Raw genomic sequence first — 22,040 nt, 5'->3', positions numbered from 1 at the left:
TAATCTCAAATTAAAACTTTTTAAATCTGATACAAAAATTCAGAACTTTACAAACAAGAAAAATCGCCCTTTCAAATCTATTATTTTATTTTTTTGATCATATTTTGGTAAAATTTATTGTTATTATCCTTCGCTAGATAATTTTAAAAAATCAGATTACGGGTTTGAATGAAATCTGAAAATGAATCTTAAAAAATGTCCCCTGTACGACAAGAGTGATATGGTATCATAGTAATCTTGTTGTATATGATATTGTATGGATCATAGCTATGCGTACTAATGGAATTTTCGATAGCAAATTTGACATAAATGATCGATCATGTAAAGTTGAAAGTGTCAGGACCTTTTCAAACAGCATGGGTCGTCGTCCAGCTCGCTGCTACCGTTATATTGGTAACAAACCATATCCAAAGTCTCGCTTCTGCCGTGGTGTTCCAGATCCACGTATCATCCGTTACGAAACAGGCACCAAGACAGCACATGCAAAGGAACTCCCAATTTGCTGCCGCCTTATCCTTCTCGAGCACGAATGCGTTTCCTCTGAAGCCCTTGAAGCCGCTCGTGTCAGCTCCAACAGATACATGATGAAGACAATGGGCAAGGATGGTTATCACATCAAGATCAACCTTCACCCATTCCACGTTCTTCGTATTAACAAGATGCTTTCCACAGCTGGTGCCGATAGACTTCAGACAGGTATGAGACACGCTTTCGGTAAGCCAGAAGGCCTTGTTGCTCGTGCTAACTACAACTCTCAGATCATGACAATCCGTACAACATCCGCTGGTCTTAAGCACGCCCTCGAAGCTCTTCGCCGTGCTTCATTCAAGTTCCCAGGACACTCCCGTGTTGTTATCTCAAACAAGGTTGGCTTCACACCATACACATTCGAGCAATTCAAGGAGCTCCAGGCTAATGGCCAGATTGTCGATTGCGGCAACCACGTAAAGCGCGTCTACCGCCGTGGCCCAATCCCAACACACTAAATTAAAGAGTAAATATAGATTCTACTCTTAATATAGATTAACTGAACTAATGACTTTTTTATATGCTTTTTAATGCACCCTTCGATAATACACTTGGTCAAGATATCAATAATCGCAGAATGTAATTTTTTGAATGAATGTAAAAAGAAATATGGATTTGATAACTCTTCATGGAATACAATAATATTATTTGTTATTTTCTATAAGAAGTGGATTCATTTTTTCTCTAACAAAATGAACTTTCTTTTCTTGATCCTGAAATTATCAGAAAGCCGTGGAAAGATTGAAGAATTCCCGGATTTCACTACAAATTATACAGGAGATCAAGATTTTGACGCAAATGAAGTCACTCCTGCTTCATATAATTATGCATACATCACTTCCATTACAGGTGATGATGATATGGAGCATGAAGTTCTCAAAGCAGCAATGCTTGCTTATTCATTATGGTATTTAACTCCAAAAATTGATCGAATTCTTTTGATTTCAATGAAATTTAGAATGCCAGACGAACATGAACAAAGACTAGCAAAATTATACACAAGTGTTTATAGGTCTCCATTTGTAGATTTCAAATGTCCAGGAAAATTATTTAAATCTTCAGATATTCATCATTGGTTTAAATTAAATGCATGGACAATTACTTCATACGAAAAATTACTTTGGATTAGTCCAAATGTATTCTTTACTAAAGATCCATCAAGATTATTCGAATTTCCAGCTCCTGCTGCACCACCGGACTATCAATTATGGTCAATGTCCGAATTTGGCCCAGTACATAATTTAGACGTGTTCTTATTCAAACCATCTCTTGATGATTTTCTTAAATTAAAAGAATTAGCCTGTGATTGGATATCTAATCCAGAAAACAGCGAAAAGCGCGCAAGTGTAGAAGGTACTCCTTTCTTAGGTGCATACGATAATGGTTTGTTGGAAGAATTTTACAAATATGATATCACAACTATGCCAAAATACACTTGCTACGAAATTCCTGGTCTTAAAGATGGTTCTTATGCTACTTCTGGTGACGAAACTGATCCAAGAATCATATCTTACAGATTTTCCAAGGATCATATGCCTTGGGATTCACCAAACCACATTGTGTCTCAAGCATGGTCATATTTACTCAAGAAGATGTTTGATGCGCTTGAAGAAGAGCCAATTTTGAAAGAAACTAACATATTCCCGCCATCATCAAATACTTCGTTAGATATCATATCAAGAAGACTTCCAAAGGTTATTAACTTTACTTCTACGGAGTTTCTTGAAACTTTTGTTGAATATTCTCCAATTCAATTTTGGAGAATTGTATTTAACGCATGTTTAATAGCAATAACAATATTTGTCGTGATTATTTACGCGTTAAATAATCCTTCTCAAGATTTCTATGCAAATGGTGGAAAATATCAGAGAAGAAAGAACGAATAATTAGTTTGTTTGTATGTGAATAAAAAATATTTGTTGTAGTCGTTATAAATTGAGAAGTACAGGAGTTAAATCCGTTATTTTCGAAGATTTTTCGAAATAACGTACAAATTCGAAGTTTCAATTTTAGTTGAAATAGATTTGCTATAGGTTGTAGTTTTATATTTTCAAATAAAAATTGTTTTTGAGCATTTCAGATAGATTGCTCACAGCCAATTATAAGGATTTTTACCTTCATCACAGAGGAAATTTAATTTTTGATATATAAATATTCTAAATCCTTTCACTAATTGAAGATTTATAAGTGGACGGAAGAAAAATAAAACGGTTTTGTTTGTTTGGAACATTTTTTTAGGATGTCACGCGTTAAGATCCAAGTAGTCAAGAGCACAGAGCGTGAAGCACGTGTTTCTGTCCACTCCCACCTTCATGGCCTTGGCCTTAATGAAAATGGTGAAGCTCTTCCAAATGCAGCAGGTTTTGTTGGTCAAAGAGAAGCGCGTGAAGCCGCAGGTATCATTGTCGAGCTCATCAAGAAGAGGCACATGGCAGGCCGTGCTCTTCTTTTCGTTGGTGCTCCAGGTACTGGTAAAACAGCTATTGCACTTGCAATTTCACAAGAACTTGGCCAGAAGGTACCATTCTGCCCTATGGTCGGTTCCGAAGTCTACTCTTCTGAAGTTAAAAAGACAGAAGTTCTTCAAGAAAACTTCCGTCGCGCAATTGGAATTAGAATTAAAGAAAATAAAGAAGTTTACGAAGGCTGCCTTATGGAAATCACACCAGTAGAGTCAGCCTCTACAACAGGTGGCTACGGCAAGCAAGTTATAGAAGTAAAAATCACATTAGCGACAATGAAGAACAAAATCACACTCAAGATCGACCCATCAATCTACGAGCAAATGCAAAAGGCAAAGATCTCCGTCGGAGATGTCATCTACTTCGAGGTTTCCTCAGGTACAGTTCACCGCGTTGGTCGTTGCGATGAATACCAAAAGGACTCCGATCTCGAAGCCGACAAATTCGTTCCAAAGCCAAAGGGTGATGTCCACGTCCGTAAGGAAGTCGTCCAGGATGTTACTCTTCATGATCTTGATGTTGCAAATTCAAAACCACAGGGCCAACCAAACGATCTTGCCTCTCTCGTTAGCCAGATGTCAGGCATGAAGAAGACAGAAATTACAGACAAGCTTAGAACCGAAGTTAACAAAGTTGTCAAAAAATTCATCGATCAAGGTGTTGCAGAGCTTGTTCCTGGTGTTCTTTTCATCGATGAAGTTCATACTCTCGATATCGAATGCTTCTCATTCCTCAACAGAGCTCTCGAATCAGAATTAGCTCCAATTGTTATTTTCGCTACAAACAGAGCTACAGCTAAGATTGGTCTTACAGATATCAGATCACCACACGGTATCCCAGAAGATCTCTTAGACCGTCTCTTGATTGTTAGAACAAGAGCTTATTCAAAAGATGAAATGAAACAGATTATATCAATCCGCGCAAAGGTCGAGAAGATCCAGGTATCAGAGGATGCTCTAGATGAACTTTGCAACCTCGCTGACGAAAAATCTCTTAGATACGCCCTTCAACTTTTGACACCGGCCAAAGTCATTGCTGACTGTGGTAAGGATGAGAAGGATGATCCTATTGTTAACAAGGAAGCTGTTGTTAGTGCTTCTCAGCTCTTCATCGATATCGAACGCAGCAAGAATATTATCGCTGGAAGTGCTGATAAGTTCCTTAAATAAAATGAATAAATATTGATTGGAATTGAATTATTTTTTAAAAAATAGATTTAATTTTTTTAATTACAAAATTTAAGAATCCAAATATCATTTACGTCAGAATTTATGAATATGTCATACTAGTGTATGCAAATTAAGCCTTTAGAAGAGAGTAACAACATTCTCAATATTAATTCATTTATCCATTTTCCTCCTTAAAGTCTCTTTGTTGTACACTTGCCTAAATTTTAATGAGCATCTTCCAAAAAGTTGAATAAGAGGCTTTACGAAGGAATATATTTTAAGATTTGAATAAATGTTATTATTACTCTTTTTGTTGGAGTTTCATACTACCATAGATCATACTTTATCAACTCGTAGTTCTTTTTTAATGTTAAAGATAATAAGACTGATAATATTTGTGATCTAAAGCTATTTACTAAGATTCACTTTTTATTCATTATCTTTTGAGACATATAAAGTTATTGCGTTGTCCATTTGGCTTGATTGATTTGTTCAAAATCCACTACACGCCACTAAGTTGTTATAAAACGTGTTTATGAGATGACTGAAGATGAGATTTCAACGCTAAATATAGATAAAACACAAGAAATAGAAGTATATATCGAGAAAAAGAGCCAATTACAACAAACTTATAAAAAACTTCGTCTAAAATTACTTGAATTACGAAAATCTCAGAATCAATATCTTCAATACTTCACAAAAATCGTAAACGACTGCTATGGTGAGAAAGTTGATGTTCCAAAAGATGAACCAATTATACCTCCTTCTCCGTCAGTAAAGATGCCAATGATGCAAGAAGATTTTTTCCGAATTTTAAGAATAGCAGGTGTTACAGACTTAGATTTATATTTAAATGAGTCATCAGTTGTTGAATCTCAAATTTTTTGTAAAAATACGATATTTGATGATGCAACAGAAAAAGCAATCTCATTAACACAACCAGCATTGCGTATTACATTATTAGATGATATAATGAACCATATTGCAGGTTGTAAATCATATTTGGATAAACTTGTCCCACTATTTCACTCAATTACAACAAATCCTCTTCTTGAAGATAATCTGATCAAATCAGGAAGTCGAAAATCAAAACTATATGAATATTATTTCAATACACTAGAAGAATTCGCAAAATTATTAGAAGTTGACGAATGTAAAATTGTTTTTAAAGTTCCAAACACAGATGAGTTGATTTATCCAACAGAAGAATTCATGCACGTACTACCTCTATCTAAAACATTATCAGGATATTTATATTCTCAAGTACAATTAACTCAAATTAACAATCCACTTGATGACATTAATTACGACACATCCAGAGAGAATTGCATATTCACATCAAACAAATCCGTTCTTTGTGCCGCTTTTTCAATTACTTTGGGTGGAATTGGAGGTTTAATTTTGTTATTTAATAAATCTTTCACTCCGTTAGACAAATCCAGACTATCATTGTTATCATCATATGTTGCTCCTTTGTTATTTGTCTTGAGATCAGTGTTTATTCAAGTCGCTCCTCGTCATTTCAGAATGATCGGAAATGTTATTTCAAAATTCAGAACAGAAAAGAACGCTTTGGAATCTTTTCAACAACAATTTTGTTTTATCGCTAGTGCTGAACGTTGCAGGGTTCTTTTGGCGAAATCAGATCCGAATGAGCCCGAAATTCCTGTTTTACAAGAAGGGCCAAGCTTGATTCGCAAATCCATCGGGTTCCAAAGTGTTTCTACATACACTTCTCCAAGAAGCCACAAAGATTTCAACATGGCAATTGATAATGACCAAACATTAAGTAGAATCACTTCAATGATGGTTTTGAAGGTCGAAAACACGAATTTTGTTATTGTTTTGTATAATTCTTTGGTCTCCACTAACTTCTCGCAAGTACAATCTACACTTGCGACATTGTTCTCCATGTCTTTGCCTCCAATTCTTCACCAGATAAAACTAATCAAAGAAATTGAGAAATTTAACAATCAAAATAAAATTAAACAAGAAAAAACTGACAATATCATCTCAGTTTTCGGGAAACTCGTGAAGATAGTTAAAGAAGGTGGAGATATAAGTGATGTATTACCTGAAAACACTAACTTGAAAGTAGGAAGATTTAATGAATACAAAGAATTATATGATGTTTTTGATGGAGAAAAAATCGAAATTGAATTCGGCCAAGAAAAAAGTTTTATTGACAAAAATGGAAAATTCGTGGTTACTGATAATAATTTTGTTTGTGTATATGAGAATTTCAAGAATGATGAAGACAGCAAAGCCCTTTTAGTTCATTTATCTCATATGATTTTCATTGTTATTCCAACAGTTTTAATCAAAAATGTTTTGGCTCAAATTTCGGAAGCAAACAAAGATCTTTGTGAACTGATTTGTGGTAATTTCAGGACATTATCTAATATTATTGGCTGTGATGTCCAATTCGTTACTTATGAATATCCTCCTGCTTCTGCTCCTGAAGGAAGAAAATACCAAAAATTAATAACTTCATCTCGAGGAATTGAAGCTGAGATTTATTCAGAGGAAGAATTGGATGATGAACAGAAAGGTTTATTGGATATATTTGCTGATTGGATACAAGAAACAATTGTCATATCAAAGAAACCGAACACAACAAAAATTATAGAGTTTTTGGTTGATTCTGGTTTCACTCATACTTTTGATTGTTCATTTGAAGATGTAAATCGATGGGTGAACACGATTTCGTCTTTCTTCTTGGCTTATGATATCAATTTCGAGTCAAGGATAGAAGCTCTTGATGTAGCTCATGAGTTGTTAACAAACCAAGCTTGGCAAGCATGGTTTTCTTCTGAGAATAGATTGATTATTTATATTTTGATTTTGTTGTCAGATTTGGAAACTGTTTTTCGATTTGTTTCTGATGAAGAAACGAACAAGTTGTTTGAAGGTAATAAGAAATGCTCTCATCCTATTATTGCTGCTGTTTTTGGAACTAATTTCGGTGTCGGCGCGAATATGGACTATGAAAAGAAAAAATCAATTTGCAAGAAATTTAGTGATTATACTTTAATGCAAACTGTCACTGAACAATCTGCTATTTATGGTCATTTAAGAGGCTTCTCTGGTGGTGCATTCAAGAATCCACAAGAAGGAGATCTTTGGCTTGCAAAAGGTGTTCAAATGGTCATAAAATTGTATCCATTGAAATGTCCTCCAAATGAAGCTCTTCAGAAAGCAAAAGATGCTCTTGGCGAAGAAAAGGTCAAGCAGTTGATATATTTAGCTGATAGATTATACATCCCGATACTGACAATGATGTGCCAGAAAAATGAAGTCGCTGCAGAATTCTTAAACGCAGCAAGAACTTCTCTGAGAGAAATCAAAAATGCTAAATAAATTTGTTTTGAATGAAATTGTTTTAAAAAAATTCATGTATATAATTAATAAATTTTGAATAGAGCAAAAACATCATGACTTAAGGGAGCATTTAGCGCCCGCTGTGCGAATTTGTATTAAAGTCAAATGGGACTGAAAATTGAGAGATGAATTACAAATAATTGCCATCATCTTTATCTTGAATTTATTCAATATCCCAATTTTTACCAAAATAGAGTAAAAAATGAATGAGTGAAGCGGTTTTCAATTTTAAATCTGTTTTGAAAAGTGGAAATTTGAATAGAATTTGATCGTCTTCTTCCCATTTTTCCCACCCTAATGAAAGAAAAAACATTTTAAATGAAAAATAAAACAAACACTAATATTTACAACTAAAAACACACAAAAATATTATTTCTGTTTTTGTTTCTTGCGTTTCTTCCTTTCAAGAGCGCACAAAGTTAAGTTATTTGGCGAAATCAGGTATCCATTGTAGACAGATGAACGAGGAAGTTGTAGCATTGAGCCTCTTCTATCATCCATGTCAGCATCTAAGTACCAAGTCACTGCATTTCTAACTAAATAAATTGATTCGTTGTTTAAGCCGTAATATCTGAAAGATGTAGGGCAAGGATCGATCAAACTGTAATCTATCAAGTCTTCGAAGTCTTCTGCTCGCTTTGAATAAGGAACAAACCTTGGATCTGCAATAACTTTCGGATTCAGATCGAAAGTCGTAAGAATAAACGGTCCTGTAGCGAGTTCAACATTTCCACCACCAGAGTTAATCAATTCTTTGAAAGTATCGAACTTATCTAACCATTCATAAACAATTCTTCGCGTCATGAACAATCCGCAGTTCCAATCGAGTCCAGAATGCTTTCCTGATGTCTTAATTGACGATTTCAAGATCCTAGACCTCGAAAATCCTTTAGGTAGTTGTTCTAAAAACAAATTCAAAGCGTAAGGATTGAGATATGTCTTTGGATTGATTTTAATGACCCATTTGAAGTTAGGAAATGTAGTTAAAATCGCTCGAAGACCTTGTTCAAAACGACAAACACTTAATTTCTCTTCTGTGCAGTTTGTTTTAAGGAGAAGAGGACCAATTGGATACCAGTTTAATTCTGTAGAAGTAACAATGAAGATTTCGGTTCTGTTTGTTACATTTCTTGCTTCATGCATCCATTGTTTCCAATCAACGCGCAAATCGGCTACAGAATCCTTTGTTGCATCAATCATAATGACACCATCAACTTTATCTGGTGGTGCACCTGTTCTGTATTTTGCTGTTTCTCTTCTTTCTAATTCTTGATATTTCGCATCCATCGCAACTGATCCATATATCATTGTACCAACAAGAACAATAAGGTATATGATTGTTTGTACTTCTTCAATTTTAATTAAAGCTTCTCCACGACGAGGAATTCGAAGCCTTAACATTTTTTTTTATTTTTTTGAAAAGAAATTTCTGAAATTTATACAAAATATCAATTCATGGTTTATATTATAAACAGATATAATAAGCATATGAAATAGAAAGTTAATCTCGAATGCCTTTCAGCATTTCTTTGATTTCATCACAATATGTATATTGAAGTGCAGTTAAAGCTCATCAGCACTTTGTATAATCAAACCACGTGTGGTGCATGATTGAGAATGTAAAACGCCTTTTTTAATTAGGTAGAAAACAAAATTACTGCCATCTAATGGTTTTGGAGGTGCAGGGATCTTTTTGACAACTTGGGCGAGGAAAAGCCATGAATGAGGGCGATGATCTGCGACATAAGTTATTAATTTATATGCGTATGAAAGTTTGGAATTTGCAAAGTGAGTATTGATAAGTTCGGCAGCAATTTTTATATGAGCTTCGTTTGGATTAAACAGTAATTCCTCTTAATTATAATATAATTGAAGTTCTGGCGCATTTGATATCAATGAAACATTCAATAGTTCGATATTTAAGTCAGATCTTGGTGATTTCATTGTTGAAGATTATTGTTTTCAAACAATTTTTATTTGTTGAAAATGCTCAATGTAGGTTCTATAGCATAATTACATCTTAATTTATGAAAACTTCTCATTTTGAATTCGTTATTTTCATTTTGAATAGAAATTGTTTATATCGCAAAATCTAAAAACAAGAACATGAACTGTTTTATGGTCTAATTGATTTTTATAATATATTCCGTGAATTATTCAAATTTATCTAAAAAATTGAATAATTTCGGAATTAAAATTAAATATTCATTAATTTTATAATATCATGTGGATAACAATTCTGATGCAATAGACTTTAGAATACAGAATGTAAGATTAAAGATACAAACATAAAATAGATAAATAACATGTTATATCATATATATTTTTTTAATATGAGGATTGCTATTTGGATATAAAGGAAGAACGGAATTATACGAGTTTTTCAGATAAAGCTAAGTAATTATTCCAAATATTACAACAATGTCAGACTCGTAAAGTTTGGAGTCTTGTTTACAGTAATTTTAAGTCACCCATAATTTGTGTATTCATAGTCATTATAAGAAAATATCAGAAAGTCATTTCAGAAATAAAATTTATATTCAACTTATAAAAATTCGATTTCTTGATGAAACAAAAAAAAAGGTAGTGGGGCTTCCAGGCACTTCGTGCCCTCTAGCCCCGAAGATGTTTAGTATAAATGAAGTTTTTATTCGGAAAATTGTTAGTCTTCTGGTGTGAATTCGGAGGACTCTTCTTCTTCCTCCATTGCTTCTGGGAAGAAGCCTTCTTCTGGGTCGAAAACATTATATAATGTGTCGCTTTTCACAAATTATATATGTTTTCATGCTTTGTCACTTTTCTGTCACTTTTCGGGTAAAAACATTTTTATTATTATATATAAATGAATTTTACAAAACCACCGTTACCGTTCTTTGGAAATAAGAGTAAATGTAAAGATATTATATTGAGAGAACTTAAGAAACTACCGAATGGTCTAACATTTGTAGATTTGTTCGGTGGAAGTTTCTATATATCCCATTTGTGCCATACAATATTCCCAGACTCAAAGATTATATGCAATGACTTCGACAACTATATGGACCGTCTCAAACATATACCAGACACAAACAATATATTGAAAGAGTTAAAAGAAAAGATTCAGATAGGTAAGATGGAACGTATACCATTAGATAACAAAAATATTGTGAGAGAGGTTTTGAAAAAAGCAGAATATATAGACTGGGATAGTATATCTGCTAGACTATTATATAGTGGTTCTATAAGAGTTCATGACATTGAAACACTTATGTCAAAAGTTTTATATCTTAACTATACAAATGTTTTCAAAGAGGACATAGAAAAATATATTGAGGGTATAGAGTTTGTGAGATGTTATTGGACAGAGTTGTATGAAAAATATAAAGACAAGGAAAATGTTTTCTTTATAGTGGACCCGCCGTTCTATAACACATGGGATTTTCAATACCAAGTAGACTGGACTTTGAGAGACTCTTTAGAAACTTTAGACGTTTTACATAACCATCCATGCTTTTTACTTTACATCCGATAAAAGTGGTTTGGAAACCGTTATGAGATGGTTAGAGGACATACATGACTATGAGTTTAGATATGACAAGATAGAATATGAGAGAGGTCCTATAAACCGGAGAAAGTGTCATAACAAAGAAATTTTATTAGTAAGTAAATGTGGTTTGAAATAGGACTACTTGTTTTAGGTTTTTTCCATTGTGTCATTTATTTATTTGACGTGGCAGAAAAGTACAGAGAATATGAAGATGAACCAATGCCTGCAAATGTTCAGTATATGTACTCGTAAGAGATATTTTTATCTAATATTAAATGGACGCACAGAACTTAGCGAATGCACAGCAACCTGGACAACCAAACCCAGAGAATATTCCAAATGAAGTTAGAATACAAACTGCAATGGCAAACTATGGTCAAGTGCCAACAGATGTACAAATGCAAACTGCCATGTCAAATGACGCTGCGTTAGGTTTGCCACCATGGTATGCAAATATGAGATGGAAAGAGTTTTATACAAACCCTGAAGTGGGATATAAACAACTTTATGCAGATGACGCGAACACAGGAGTTGACCCAGAATATGTTTTCTACCAGAGGAGAAACAGAATGTATGAGCTCCAGTTAAAGAATGCTATGGAACTCAACAGGAAACGTAAGAGACTAGGCGGACATTAGATTTTTACATATAGTAAAATGGGTTTCTTCAGTAAGATAGGAAACTTCTTTCGAAATGTTGGAAGAGGTATATGGAATGGAATAAAATCTGTCGGAAGAGGAATTTGGAACGGAGTCAAAAATATTGGTAAAAGAGTAGGTCAGTTCGTTGGTATTATACCTAAAGACCCTGAACCAGAAGAACAAGCTCCTGTTATACAACAGCCTGAACCTGCACCACAGTCTAGTTGGCAACCAAATCCAACACCTCAACCGTATTAAAAAATTATATTTTTACCGTTCGATAGTAGTTGTATATGAAACTAAGTTCTAAGTAAAACGCATGGTATAATGGAATTATTCTTTTTCTTCCATCTGTAGTAAACCATACTTGAAAGTCTGAAATACTTCCACTTGGTGGTTCGTATAACTTTGTAGGTTTTTCGTAAAAGTCATTTGCCAAGCATAAGAAAGAGTTTTGGGCGCCAGAAAATGAAGCATGAACAATAATAGCAGCTGGGTCGAAAACATCTTTAAATAAATATGGTTCATCTCTTGCATATCGACTGTAAATATTTGCTAAAGGAAGTTCGACTTTCTGATTTAACATTCTTTGCAAATAATACCATGACATTGCAGTGAATTCTGTATATATTTGTTCGTCTTTATTTGGATTGTTTTCGTAGATTTGAAATGACACTTGTGAATTTTGTTTGTCATATACAATTCTCACATAAAGTGTGCTCTCGGTATTTGCATATTCATCAGCATATTTTGCATAACATGAATTTATTTTATCTTCTATATTTTTTAACGCAGTCTGTAGAGAAGATGAAAGGTCAACTTGTATTAGCTCAATTTCTTCCCACATTTTTCGTTTCCCTTCAGATATATAATCTATATGAAACCTTACAATAAATGGAAAACTTTTATCTTCTACAGACACAAACTTCATTCTACGAAAGCCAATAGCTTTTGTGACAGATGGGTCTCTTAGCCATCTTAATGGGTAGTCAAAACGATAGCCTTCATGCTTTACGGTCTCTGTCTCAAACTTTTGACCGACATTAGTAAAAAGTTCATCTAATGGTTTAGTTGTAGCAACTCTTGAATTTTCTTTTTCTATTGGAAGCATATTTTATCTAGAATAAAAATGTCGAAAGATATTGCTTCCATGAGAGAAATACAACACAACCGACAACTCATTATGCAAGCTCTAAATAAGAACACAACAAACTTTTCAAACTATTCTAAGATATCTGAGTCATTGAAAGAAGGAAACTTAAAACTGACATTAAACCCAATGACAGATGAGTTTCTATTTCAAGACAAGAAGAACAATACTGTCTGTATAAATCCAACAAAAGGAACTTTAAACGAGAAACCTATAAATGAACTTCTTTTGAAAGCAGATGTTGACAACAAAGCTGACAAAGAATATGTAGACGATGCAATAGCAAAAGAAGAAGAAAGAGCTAACAATGCTTATGCAACAAAAGAACATACTCATCCTGAACTAGCAGACAAAACATATGTTGACAATAAAATGTCAAGTGAAGTGACAAGAGCTGAAAACGAATATTCTAAAAAGACTCATACACATTCTATATCTGAAATAACAGACTTACAAGAAACATTACAGACAAAAGCAGATGAGGAATATGTGGCTAGTAAGTTAGAGAAGAAAGCGGATAAGGAATATGTGGATGAAAAAGATAATGAAATTATAGAAAGGGCTGAATGGTATCATGAATGGACATCGAAGATTTTAAAAACTAAAGCTGATACAGGATGGGTTTCAGGATGTTTAGACCTTAAAGCAGATAAAACTTATGTTAACGATGGGTTAGAGAAGAAAGCAAATAAGACTCATACACATACAAGTTTTACAACTGTTGCTATAGAAAGTATTGAAGGAACGGTTGAAGAAACTGGTGGGGATGCATTATATTGTAAACCTCCTAACTTTCCACAAGGTTTAACATCGGATGACGACATAACGACGATGAGAAACATTAGATGTAAAGATGTTTATGTCATGAAGGATGAACATAATATTAAATTCACTGCTCAAGATTTATATGACAAGAAAGCAGACAAAACAGAGCTTCAAACATTAAAGACAGAAATACTTCAAACATTATATCCTATAGGCTCTATTTATACGTCAATGAACTCTACCAGACCAGAAGTAGTACTTGGTTTTGGAACTTGGACTCAAATAGTCGACAGGTTTTTGTATTGTGCAAACTCTTCAAAGGAAACAGGTGGAAGTAAAACGATTTCAGGTGAAAATTTACCTGCACACAGTCACTACATAGATTTAAGTACATCTCAAGCAGGTTGGCATAAGCATAAATTTGGGATTGGTCAGCAATGACAAAAGGTAAAGGATATGATGTTAAAGACAACGTTCAGTTTGCTATAAATTGTTTCTGGGGTAACACTCAGGAGATGGAAACCATACACATCGCGTTTCAGGATATACGCAAACAACGGGACAAAGTAAAGAATACATGCCACCTTACATGACAGTTTACGCATGGTATAGAAATGCTTAGTCGTCATTTTCAACTTCTTTAGCATATTCGTCAGGAGTTGTCTTATATTTGTTAGGAACTGTCTTTGAAAGTATACCACCTTGAACTTTGACAAGTTTGAAACGAGGTCTGACAATAGTAGTTTTATCTTCTGCTTGCAGTCTGTACATTTTGCCATGTTTGCCTAAAACTTCATAATATTCTCTTGTATACTTTCTTCTATTTTTACGAACACGAATGTGAGTACCTGTCGGGTTCCCATTGTTGTCATAGTCAATAGTATTTTCATATGGGTCGCGTTTAGGTATTTCTATTTTTACTTTGTCACCTTTCTGAAGTTTGAAGCCCGGCATTCTTTCTTGTTTGTCTCTTTTGACTAAATTATTAAATATATAGTCTTTCTCTAAGTCAGGGTTGTTTTTCATTTCTTCGGGGGAGTGGTTTCCCAAACCTTTTTGTTTACGGCTATTGTAAATATTTAAAACTTGTCTCATCTTTGCCATGGAGAAGTGTCTATATTTGTCGTCATATGACATTTCATTTGCTTCACCACCTTGTGGTTGGTTTAAGTCTCTTAACATTTTTATACAACCGTCAATGACACCAAGAGCAGAATGGTTTTGGTCGACAATGAAATATTGGTTTACATTTTTTGAACGCAGATAGTTTTTTACATCATCTGATTTGAAAGAACTTTCACAGTCAGATGTCAGTTTTGTTGGATGGTATTTGTCAACGAATATTGTCAAAGCAGTTTTCACATCTAAAATATTTTTGGACCATAATGGTATGGCTTCACAGTATCTTGTGTTTTGACCGACAAATATTAGCCAGTATGGTGGTCCATCTTCTCTAACCTCGGAATGTTTTCCAAGATATCCATAAACCAAGCATTTGGTGTTGAACTAAAGATTTTTACCATGAGTGCTTTTTTTGTCGCTTTAGAAACATAGGGGTCCTTGTTTGGATTCGTCATTTTTTATCCTATAAGAAATGGGTTTATTTGGCGCATTAGCAGGAGTTGCATCCAGATTTTTGCCCGCAGTGGGAACAATAGCCAGAGGTGTATTTGGAGTTGGAAGGAAGATTTTGAGTACATTAGGTATACTTAAAGAGAAAGCACAACCTATTATACAAACTGTACAGAAAGGTTGGGATGTAGCACGAGATGCAACAAATCTTATTCCAAATCCTGAAACAAGAGGAAAAGTTCAAGGATGGATGGACAATGTAGGAAGACAAGCAGGAAACTATTATAACAAAGCAAATGACTACTATAACCAAGCAGGACACTATATGGACCAAGGTGAAAGATTCTTTAACAGAGGATATAACCATGCACAACAGTGGGTAAACAATAACCAACCTCAACCGCCTCAAACGTGGGGAATGTAAAGTTTTTTACTGAGATGAAATGAACAATACAGCATTGAGACAAATGGGCTCAAGATGGATTTGTCGGCTTCCAGCAGTTACACAACCACGTGTTTGTCAAGTTCTTCCTATACCTCAAGAAGTTTTAGACCGACTTAAAAACCTAAACAACCAGTTGAAAACAAACCAAACTAAAATTTTTTACTGAGATGAAATGACCGAAGAAGTTGAAACGGTAGATTTGACACCACAAACAAAAAGTTCAGAACCATTGTCAAAACCTGTCAAAGAACTTACAGATGAAGAGAAAAATTCAATAATAGAAAGTGCCAGGTCTGGAAATACAAACCCTAACTACAAAGTCACTTTTCATAAAAATGGAACGGCAAGTATCTCAAAAAAGAAACAGACTCTCACAAATAAAATATTGAAGTCTGAAGGAGCTTTCGAGACAACAGATGGAAAAGTTTACTTCACTGACCAACAGTTCATTATAGAACATCTCATTGACTTAGAGTCGAAATATTCTAAACTTTACAACAAACACAAAAAGTTGAAAGGAAAACAAAAACAAATGGCATATGATATTTATGAAGATGTTGACGACACAACTGTTCCTGCAAGTGAAGTAAAGTCAGAGAAACCGAAAAGTGACGAAAAAACCGATAGAAGAAGAAAAACCAAAAACTGAAGATAAACCAAAACCAAAGTTTAGTTTAAACTAAACCAAGTCAACCTTCATTAGCTGGTATGGGTTGGCGTCAAAGACTTATGGCAGCAGGCGGTTATGTAAAGTAAAGAAAAAATATTTTTTTATTTTTATAAAAATGCCCCCATATAGAATGGATAGAAAGTCTGCTAGAATAAAAGCAGAGTTACAAAGATATGGTTGGAGAGTTTCGAAGAATTTTAAATATAGGAAGGGAAGACCCATAAAAGTCTATGACAAATTGTCTGGTCTTCGCTACGAAATGGATTTGGAAACAGCACGTGCAAATTATCCAAACAGACTAGAGAGGTTAGAAGAAGAACGTCTTATGGACATGCCTTTCGATGTGTTAAACATTGCATGAAGTAAAAATTTATTTTTTAAAAAGTGACATTTTTTATTTTATTTGAAATGTACGCTGAGTTTGTTGGAGAAGACCGTTGGGAAACTTGTTTGTTAGATGAGAAATATGAAATGGCATACCATTTTAAAACAATATATTTTTACATATATTAAATGCTTCAGGTTGAAAAACAAAGAACAAAAGTAGCAGATACAAAACCATTAGACTATATCTTTACAAATGCTGGTAGGACTATTTCAGATGAAGAAATTTCATCCCGAGCATACAGGTTTGACTATCCAATTCGTTGGCTTCAAAGTCCTTCAGATGCAAAGGCAATAGGATTTAGAAGAGTTTTGTTTTCAAATAGAACTAACGCATTTATGTTCGCAGTATATTTTCATGGGCAGTATAAAGGTTCTGATGGTCTAATAGACAAATTTGACGAAATGAGAATCTTTACAGTTCGTTCAGACGAAAGTCTTGAGAAAACTCTAAATGACTTTCAAACTCAAATGAACAAATATTATTGGGAATTTCAAGAAAAATACGACTCTTTACTAAATGGAACATACTATCTGAAACTAGAATATGACAAGATGAACTCCACCGTTTCATTTCAAAAGATTGAAATTAACCCTCCAAGAGATACAGAGTTTTTATTTTGGAAAGTAGACAAACGTTCTTGGGCACAATTTCTTCGGTTACTAAACCAGAACGAACCATTACCACCAGATGGTCCATTTCAATTTATACTTCCACCAGCAGATTTGACAGTTTATAGAAACGTGTTTGACCCTCAAAATGTTATGTGTCATGCAAGTTTCAGTTCAAGCAACAATAGTTTTCTATGTATTGGTAAGGACTTTTATGACTTTGCTTCTAAATTCTACGAACCACCTAGTAACAGTTTCTCTGACTTTCAAGTTTGGTTCACAACAAATGGTGTGCAACATATTATTCCATTGTACTATGACTTTTATCTCGAATTGTCTTTCATATATAACTACGGAAAAGTGCTGAAAAAGTATTGAATGTGAAGATATTAGAAAATAACATTTTTTCTAATATCGTAGAAAACTCATGAAAACAATTTATTTTTGACACTTTCACAAAAAACATAAAAAAGTGCAGTTAAACGTTAAGGTTTACTGAACTGGTTGGATGTCGCCTTCACAGGTTATGTAGAATGGTTGACCCGAGAAGCGAAGGAGAGACTGAATTGCCAATTTCATATGGGGTAGGGGGTTCTCCTTGTTTGGTATTTTTATCCAAGGACGTTTGTTTAGGAACTTAACAAGAGCTTCTTTCTTTGCTTGCTTTATGTCGTCGAAAGGAGTGTTTTCTGGTATTTGAATTGGAATTCCAGTCGAAGTCTCGAGATTCAAGGCAGCCCTTCCAGAAATAGTGGTGAACTTGACCTTGGGCTTCATGACCTTGCGCAAGTAGTCTTTTACGCAGTCGTTAAGTTCAATTAGGTAAATTGCCTCGTCAAATCCTTCTGGCATTCCGAGTCCTTCCATCCGACAGGAAAATATTTTCCCGACAACTGGAAAAAATTTTCCTTCCGACAGAAAAAATTTTTCCTTCCGACAGGAAGAACTCTTCCAGTTGTCCGTCCGTAAACCATTCAAATTTTCGAAAATTGAGAACTTTTTGGTCGAACTTCAGAAAAAGTTTTTCCTTCCAACAGAAAAAGTTTTTCCTTCCGACAGGAAAAAATTTTCCTTCCGACAGGAAAAGTTCTTCCTTCCGACAGGAAAAGTTCTTCCTTCCGACGGTTAAGCCACAAACGAATGTCCCACGTCCCACCAACCCAGTCTATTCCCAAACCAGAGGAACCTAAAGAACCACAACAGTCTCCTCAGCAACCTCAGTTCCAGCAAGTACCTCCACCAAATTACTACCAATTTCCACCTCAAGGTTACTACCCACCACAAGGCTTCCCGAACTACCCTCCTCCTCAGCCTATGCCTTACTTCCCCAACCCTTGGATGTTCCAGCAAGCTCCACCCCAGCAATTCCAATCTCAGTCCAAATCGAAGAGAGACCAAGAGTTCGAAGAAGGTCTGAACCGTTTACGCAAAGAGTATGCTACAGCTCCAATTGAGAGAAAGTTGTTCCCGGACCAAAAATATAATTTATGTTAACATGTTAGATCTCACCTGTTTTTTCACCTCTTTTTTCACCTCATGAATTTTCATGAATTTCCTTAAGATAGAAAAAATATAATTTAGTTTTATTTTTTTATTTTGTATGTAAAGATATGATTTCAGGGATTTTTTTGACGAAGTGTAAACCTTCACTTCGTCAAAAAATAACAGTTATCTAATGAAAAAGTGTCATTTTTTGTATTTTTTTGTATAAAAGATATGATTTCAGGGATTTTTTTGACGAAGTGCAAACCTTCACTTCGTGTCATAATGTAAAAATAACGCTAATTTTTTATAAAATTTGACGAAGTGCAAACCTTCACTTCGTGTCATAATGTAAAAATAACGCTAATTTTTTATAAAATTTGACGAAGTGTAAACCTTCACTTCGTCAAAAAATAACAGTTATCTAATGAAAAAGTGTCATTTTTCAGCAAAAATAATGTTTAGGGTAGAAGGTTAGATCTAACCTGTTTTCTACCCTCATTTCTACCCTCTTGAATTTTCATGAATTTTCCCGAAATAAAAAATAAAGTTAGTTTTATTTTTTTTTATTTTTTTATTTTGTATAAAAAAATAAAAATGTCAACAATCGGCACAACAACAATTCAAACAACAGCACCAAACTCTTTAGTCATGAATCCAACATCTATGTTAGTAGAGATGAAAAGCTTCATTCCTTCTTCATATACTTTTGAAACAGAAATCCAGAAGATAAAGCAAGAACTTTTAACAAGTAATTTAGACTGTAGTGCGAAAGATGAAACAAATGAACAGTATCTTTATGAAATGCAGGACATTATTGACCATTTGCCTAAACTACCTGAAATCCAACAACAAAAACTCACTATTCCTGAATTCGATGAAATAGAAGTGAAACCAACTGACTCAGTAGAAATAAAGAAGTTCATACGAAAGGTAAACTATGAGTTTCTAGGATTTCATTGCAACCATAAGGTTATGGACAAAGATTGCGACATGGTATATAAGAATGTTTCTGACATATATAAATCTGAAGAATTTAAGACCTACGACAACTTTGTTTCGTTAGTTGCTGAATGTGTATGGCAGATAAGAGATAAAGATAGAAGAGGTAAGGTATGGAATAAACAGATAAAACCAGCAACTTTTGAGTTAAAGAAAACCATTGACGCTTTAGTTGTTTTAGCAGGTAAGGTTTCAGAATATAACGCAAAAATGAACCCGCAATGTTCTAAATGTAAAGCAGCAATGAGGAGATATAACTACTCCGTCAAAGAGATAGAACGTATGAGAAACGACTATGCAGATTTAAAGACAGAAATGACAAACATTGAGTTTGAAACAGTTAAAAAGATAGACAATGACACCAAATTGGTTAGAATAGGTGATTTAAACGTAAGATACTCAAAGAAATACAACAAATATTCTTTGTCAGACATTATATTTCCATCTGGAAAGAAAACACACGACTGGGTTAGAAATGCTTCAACTCAGAAAATTTTGACAAGAAATCCTGAGCTTATGATATCGGTAAGATTCTATGGAACTACAGCATATCTCATCGACAAAAGTCTTATACCAATAGTTTTGTTATGGTTAGACCCAGTTGTTGGATATAACTTCATAACATATGGTTCATTCGATACGGAACGTTGCAGTGAAGGCTTACTTTACATCGTTCAGAAACCGAAGGACTTCAATACAAAGAGATATAAGATAGGAAGAACATATAATATAACTCAAAGATATGACAGTACAGTCAATAGAGTCAAGGTTGTGTTTGCTAATGATATGAGAGCTGCAGAAACAGAACTACTTGAAAAGTTTGAGAAAATGTATGGTGCTCCCATAAAAGGTAAAGAAACGTTTGAAGTAGATGAGATAGATAAAGCTATAAAATTATTTGACGAAGTTGCTGAAAAATACATGTAAAGCGTTTATTTTTGGTCTTTTGTGAAAGTCAGAAAATAACGCTAATTTTTTATAAAATTTGACGAAGTGCAAACCTTCACTTCGTGTCATAATGTAAAAATAACGCTAATTTTTTATAAAATTTGACGAAGTGCAAACCTTCACTTCGTGTCATAATGTAAAAATAACGCTAATTTTTTATAAAATTTGACGAAGTGCAAACCTTCACTTCGTGTCATAATGTAAAAATAACGCTAATTTTTTATAAAATTTGACGAAGTGCAAACCTTCACTTCGTGTCATAATGTAAAAATAACGCTAATTTTTTATAAAATTTGACGAAGTGCAAACCTTCACTTCGTGTCATAATGTAAAAATAACGCTAATTTTTTATAAAATTTGACGAAGTGCAAACCTTCACTTCGTGTCATAATGTAAAAATAACGCTAATTTTTTATAAAATTTGACGAAGTGCAAACCTTCACTTCGTGTCATAATGTAAAAATAACGCTAATTTTTTATAAAATTTGACGAAGTGCAAACCTTCACTTCGTGTCATAATGTAAAAATAACGCTAATTTTTTATAAAATTTGACGAAGTGCAAACCTTCACTTCGTGTCATAATGTAAAAATAACGCTAATTTTTTATAAAATTTGACGAAGTGCAAACCTTCACTTCGTGTCATAATGTAAAAATAACGCTAATTTTTTATAAAATTTGACGAAGTGCAAACCTTCACTTCGTGTCATAATGTAAAAATAACGCTAATTTTTTATAAAATTTGACGAAGTGCAAACCTTCACTTCGTGTCATAATGTAAAAATAACGCTAATTTTTTATAAAATTTGACGAAGTGCAAACCTTCACTTCGTGTCATAATGTAAAAATAACGCTAATTTTTTATAAAATTTGACGAAGTGCAAACCTTCACTTCGTGTCATAATGTAAAAATAACGCTAATTTTTTATAAAATTTGACGAAGTGCAAACCTTCACTTCGTGTCATAATGTAAAAATAACGCTAATTTTTTATAAAATTTGACGAAGTGCAAACCTTCACTTCGTGTCATAATGTAAAAATAACGCTAATTTTTTATAAAATTTGACGAAGTGCAAACCTTCACTTCGTGTCATAATGTAAAAATAACGCTAATTTTTTATAAAATTTGACGAAGTGCAAACCTTCACTTCGTGTCATAATGTAAAATAACGTTTACCATGTAAAACGCTTATAAAATAACTGGGGTAGAAAAGAGGGTAGAAAACAGGTTAGATCTAACCATCTACCCTAAAATATATTTTTGCTGAATTCCGTATGAAAACAGTGAAGAACAGCGAGTAGGT

General features: G+C 33.9%; 18 protein-coding genes across 18 annotated transcripts, besides 1 other annotated feature; 14 read left to right on the top strand and 4 right to left on the bottom strand.

The window, feature by feature from the left end:
* Positions 1-341: 341 nt before the first annotated feature.
* Positions 342-1,025, top strand: TVAGG3_0492070 (structural constituent of ribosome; the record flags this gene model as incomplete). Its single annotated transcript, XM_001303854.2, has 1 exon — positions 357-986. One exon carries the CDS (start codon positions 357-359, stop codon positions 984-986), a length of 630 nt encoding a protein of 209 aa, XP_001303855.1.
* A 195-nt stretch (positions 1,026-1,220) lies between these two features.
* Positions 1,221-2,414, top strand: TVAGG3_0492060 (glycogenin subfamily member family; the record flags this gene model as incomplete). Its single annotated transcript, XM_001303853.1, has 1 exon — positions 1,221-2,414. The coding sequence occupies one exon, from the start codon at positions 1,221-1,223 to the stop codon at positions 2,412-2,414; it is 1,194 nt and encodes a 397-aa protein (XP_001303854.1).
* A 343-nt stretch (positions 2,415-2,757) lies between these two features.
* TVAGG3_0492050 (RuvB-related reptin and pontin family) lies at positions 2,758-4,201 on the top strand (the record flags this gene model as incomplete). The annotated part of the gene is made up of 1 exon (XM_001303852.2): positions 2,768-4,159. One exon carries the CDS (start codon positions 2,768-2,770, stop codon positions 4,157-4,159), a length of 1,392 nt encoding a protein of 463 aa, XP_001303853.1.
* A 498-nt stretch (positions 4,202-4,699) lies between these two features.
* Positions 4,700-7,805, top strand: TVAGG3_0492040 (GAF domain-like family; the record flags this gene model as incomplete). Its single annotated transcript, XM_001303851.1, has 1 exon — positions 4,700-7,519. One exon carries the CDS (start codon positions 4,700-4,702, stop codon positions 7,517-7,519), a length of 2,820 nt encoding a protein of 939 aa, XP_001303852.1.
* A 74-nt stretch (positions 7,806-7,879) lies between these two features.
* TVAGG3_0492030 (uncharacterized protein) lies at positions 7,880-9,669 on the bottom strand (the record flags this gene model as incomplete). The annotated part of the gene is made up of 1 exon (XM_001303850.1): positions 7,910-8,941. One exon carries the CDS (start codon positions 8,939-8,941, stop codon positions 7,910-7,912), a length of 1,032 nt encoding a protein of 343 aa, XP_001303851.1.
* A 1,759-nt stretch (positions 9,670-11,428) lies between these two features.
* TVAGG3_0492020 (uncharacterized protein) lies at positions 11,429-11,704 on the top strand (the record flags this gene model as incomplete). The annotated part of the gene is made up of 1 exon (XM_001303849.2): positions 11,429-11,704. The coding sequence occupies one exon, from the start codon at positions 11,429-11,431 to the stop codon at positions 11,702-11,704; it is 276 nt and encodes a 91-aa protein (XP_001303850.2).
* An 18-nt stretch (positions 11,705-11,722) lies between these two features.
* On the top strand, positions 11,723-11,965 carry TVAGG3_0492010 (serine threonine-protein phosphatase family; the record flags this gene model as incomplete). Its single annotated transcript, XM_001303848.1, has 1 exon — positions 11,723-11,965. One exon carries the CDS (start codon positions 11,723-11,725, stop codon positions 11,963-11,965), a length of 243 nt encoding a protein of 80 aa, XP_001303849.1.
* Positions 11,966-11,969: 4 nt separating this feature from the next.
* TVAGG3_0492000 (uncharacterized protein) lies at positions 11,970-12,818 on the bottom strand (the record flags this gene model as incomplete). Its single annotated transcript, XM_001303847.1, has 1 exon — positions 11,970-12,818. One exon carries the CDS (start codon positions 12,816-12,818, stop codon positions 11,970-11,972), a length of 849 nt encoding a protein of 282 aa, XP_001303848.1.
* A 453-nt stretch (positions 12,819-13,271) lies between these two features.
* Positions 13,272-22,040: part of a mobile genetic element that runs on past the window's edge.
* On the bottom strand, positions 14,241-14,648 carry TVAGG3_0491990 (uncharacterized protein; the record flags this gene model as incomplete). Its single annotated transcript, XM_051236240.1, has 1 exon — positions 14,241-14,648. The coding sequence occupies one exon, from the start codon at positions 14,646-14,648 to the stop codon at positions 14,241-14,243; it is 408 nt and encodes a 135-aa protein (XP_051094064.1).
* On the top strand, positions 15,217-15,618 carry TVAGG3_0491980 (uncharacterized protein; the record flags this gene model as incomplete). The annotated part of the gene is made up of 1 exon (XM_051236239.1): positions 15,217-15,618. One exon carries the CDS (start codon positions 15,217-15,219, stop codon positions 15,616-15,618), a length of 402 nt encoding a protein of 133 aa, XP_051094063.1.
* On the top strand, positions 15,638-15,792 carry TVAGG3_0491970 (uncharacterized protein; the record flags this gene model as incomplete). Its single annotated transcript, XM_051236238.1, has 1 exon — positions 15,638-15,792. A coding segment is annotated over one exon (155 nt), but the record flags the coding sequence as incomplete, so codon positions are not given.
* Positions 15,812-16,288, top strand: TVAGG3_0491960 (uncharacterized protein; the record flags this gene model as incomplete). The annotated part of the gene is made up of 1 exon (XM_051236237.1): positions 15,812-16,288. One exon carries the CDS (start codon positions 15,812-15,814, stop codon positions 16,286-16,288), a length of 477 nt encoding a protein of 158 aa, XP_051094061.1.
* TVAGG3_0491950 (uncharacterized protein) lies at positions 16,440-16,670 on the top strand (the record flags this gene model as incomplete). Its single annotated transcript, XM_051236236.1, has 1 exon — positions 16,440-16,670. One exon carries the CDS (start codon positions 16,440-16,442, stop codon positions 16,668-16,670), a length of 231 nt encoding a protein of 76 aa, XP_051094060.1.
* Positions 16,823-17,433, top strand: TVAGG3_0491940 (uncharacterized protein; the record flags this gene model as incomplete). Its single annotated transcript, XM_051236235.1, has 1 exon — positions 16,823-17,433. A coding segment is annotated over one exon (611 nt), but the record flags the coding sequence as incomplete, so codon positions are not given.
* On the bottom strand, positions 17,798-18,172 carry TVAGG3_0491930 (uncharacterized protein; the record flags this gene model as incomplete). Its single annotated transcript, XM_051236234.1, has 1 exon — positions 17,798-18,172. One exon carries the CDS (start codon positions 18,170-18,172, stop codon positions 17,798-17,800), a length of 375 nt encoding a protein of 124 aa, XP_051094058.1.
* On the top strand, positions 18,446-18,799 carry TVAGG3_0491920 (uncharacterized protein; the record flags this gene model as incomplete). The annotated part of the gene is made up of 1 exon (XM_051236233.1): positions 18,446-18,799. One exon carries the CDS (start codon positions 18,446-18,448, stop codon positions 18,797-18,799), a length of 354 nt encoding a protein of 117 aa, XP_051094057.1.
* TVAGG3_0491910 (organellar and viral DNA polymerase type B) lies at positions 19,385-19,973 on the top strand (the record flags this gene model as incomplete). The annotated part of the gene is made up of 1 exon (XM_051236232.1): positions 19,385-19,973. A coding segment is annotated over one exon (589 nt), but the record flags the coding sequence as incomplete, so codon positions are not given.
* TVAGG3_0491900 (organellar and viral DNA polymerase type B) lies at positions 20,105-20,544 on the top strand (the record flags this gene model as incomplete). The annotated part of the gene is made up of 1 exon (XM_051236231.1): positions 20,105-20,544. A coding segment is annotated over one exon (440 nt), but the record flags the coding sequence as incomplete, so codon positions are not given.

The sequence above is a fragment of the Trichomonas vaginalis genome, chromosome II (genome assembly GCF_026262505.1).
Source record: "Trichomonas vaginalis G3 chromosome II, whole genome shotgun sequence".
In the NCBI taxonomy this organism is placed as follows: Eukaryota; Parabasalia; order Trichomonadida; family Trichomonadidae; genus Trichomonas; species Trichomonas vaginalis.
Note: the sequence above shows the minus strand (reverse complement) of the source record. Positions and strands in the feature narration are given on the sequence as shown.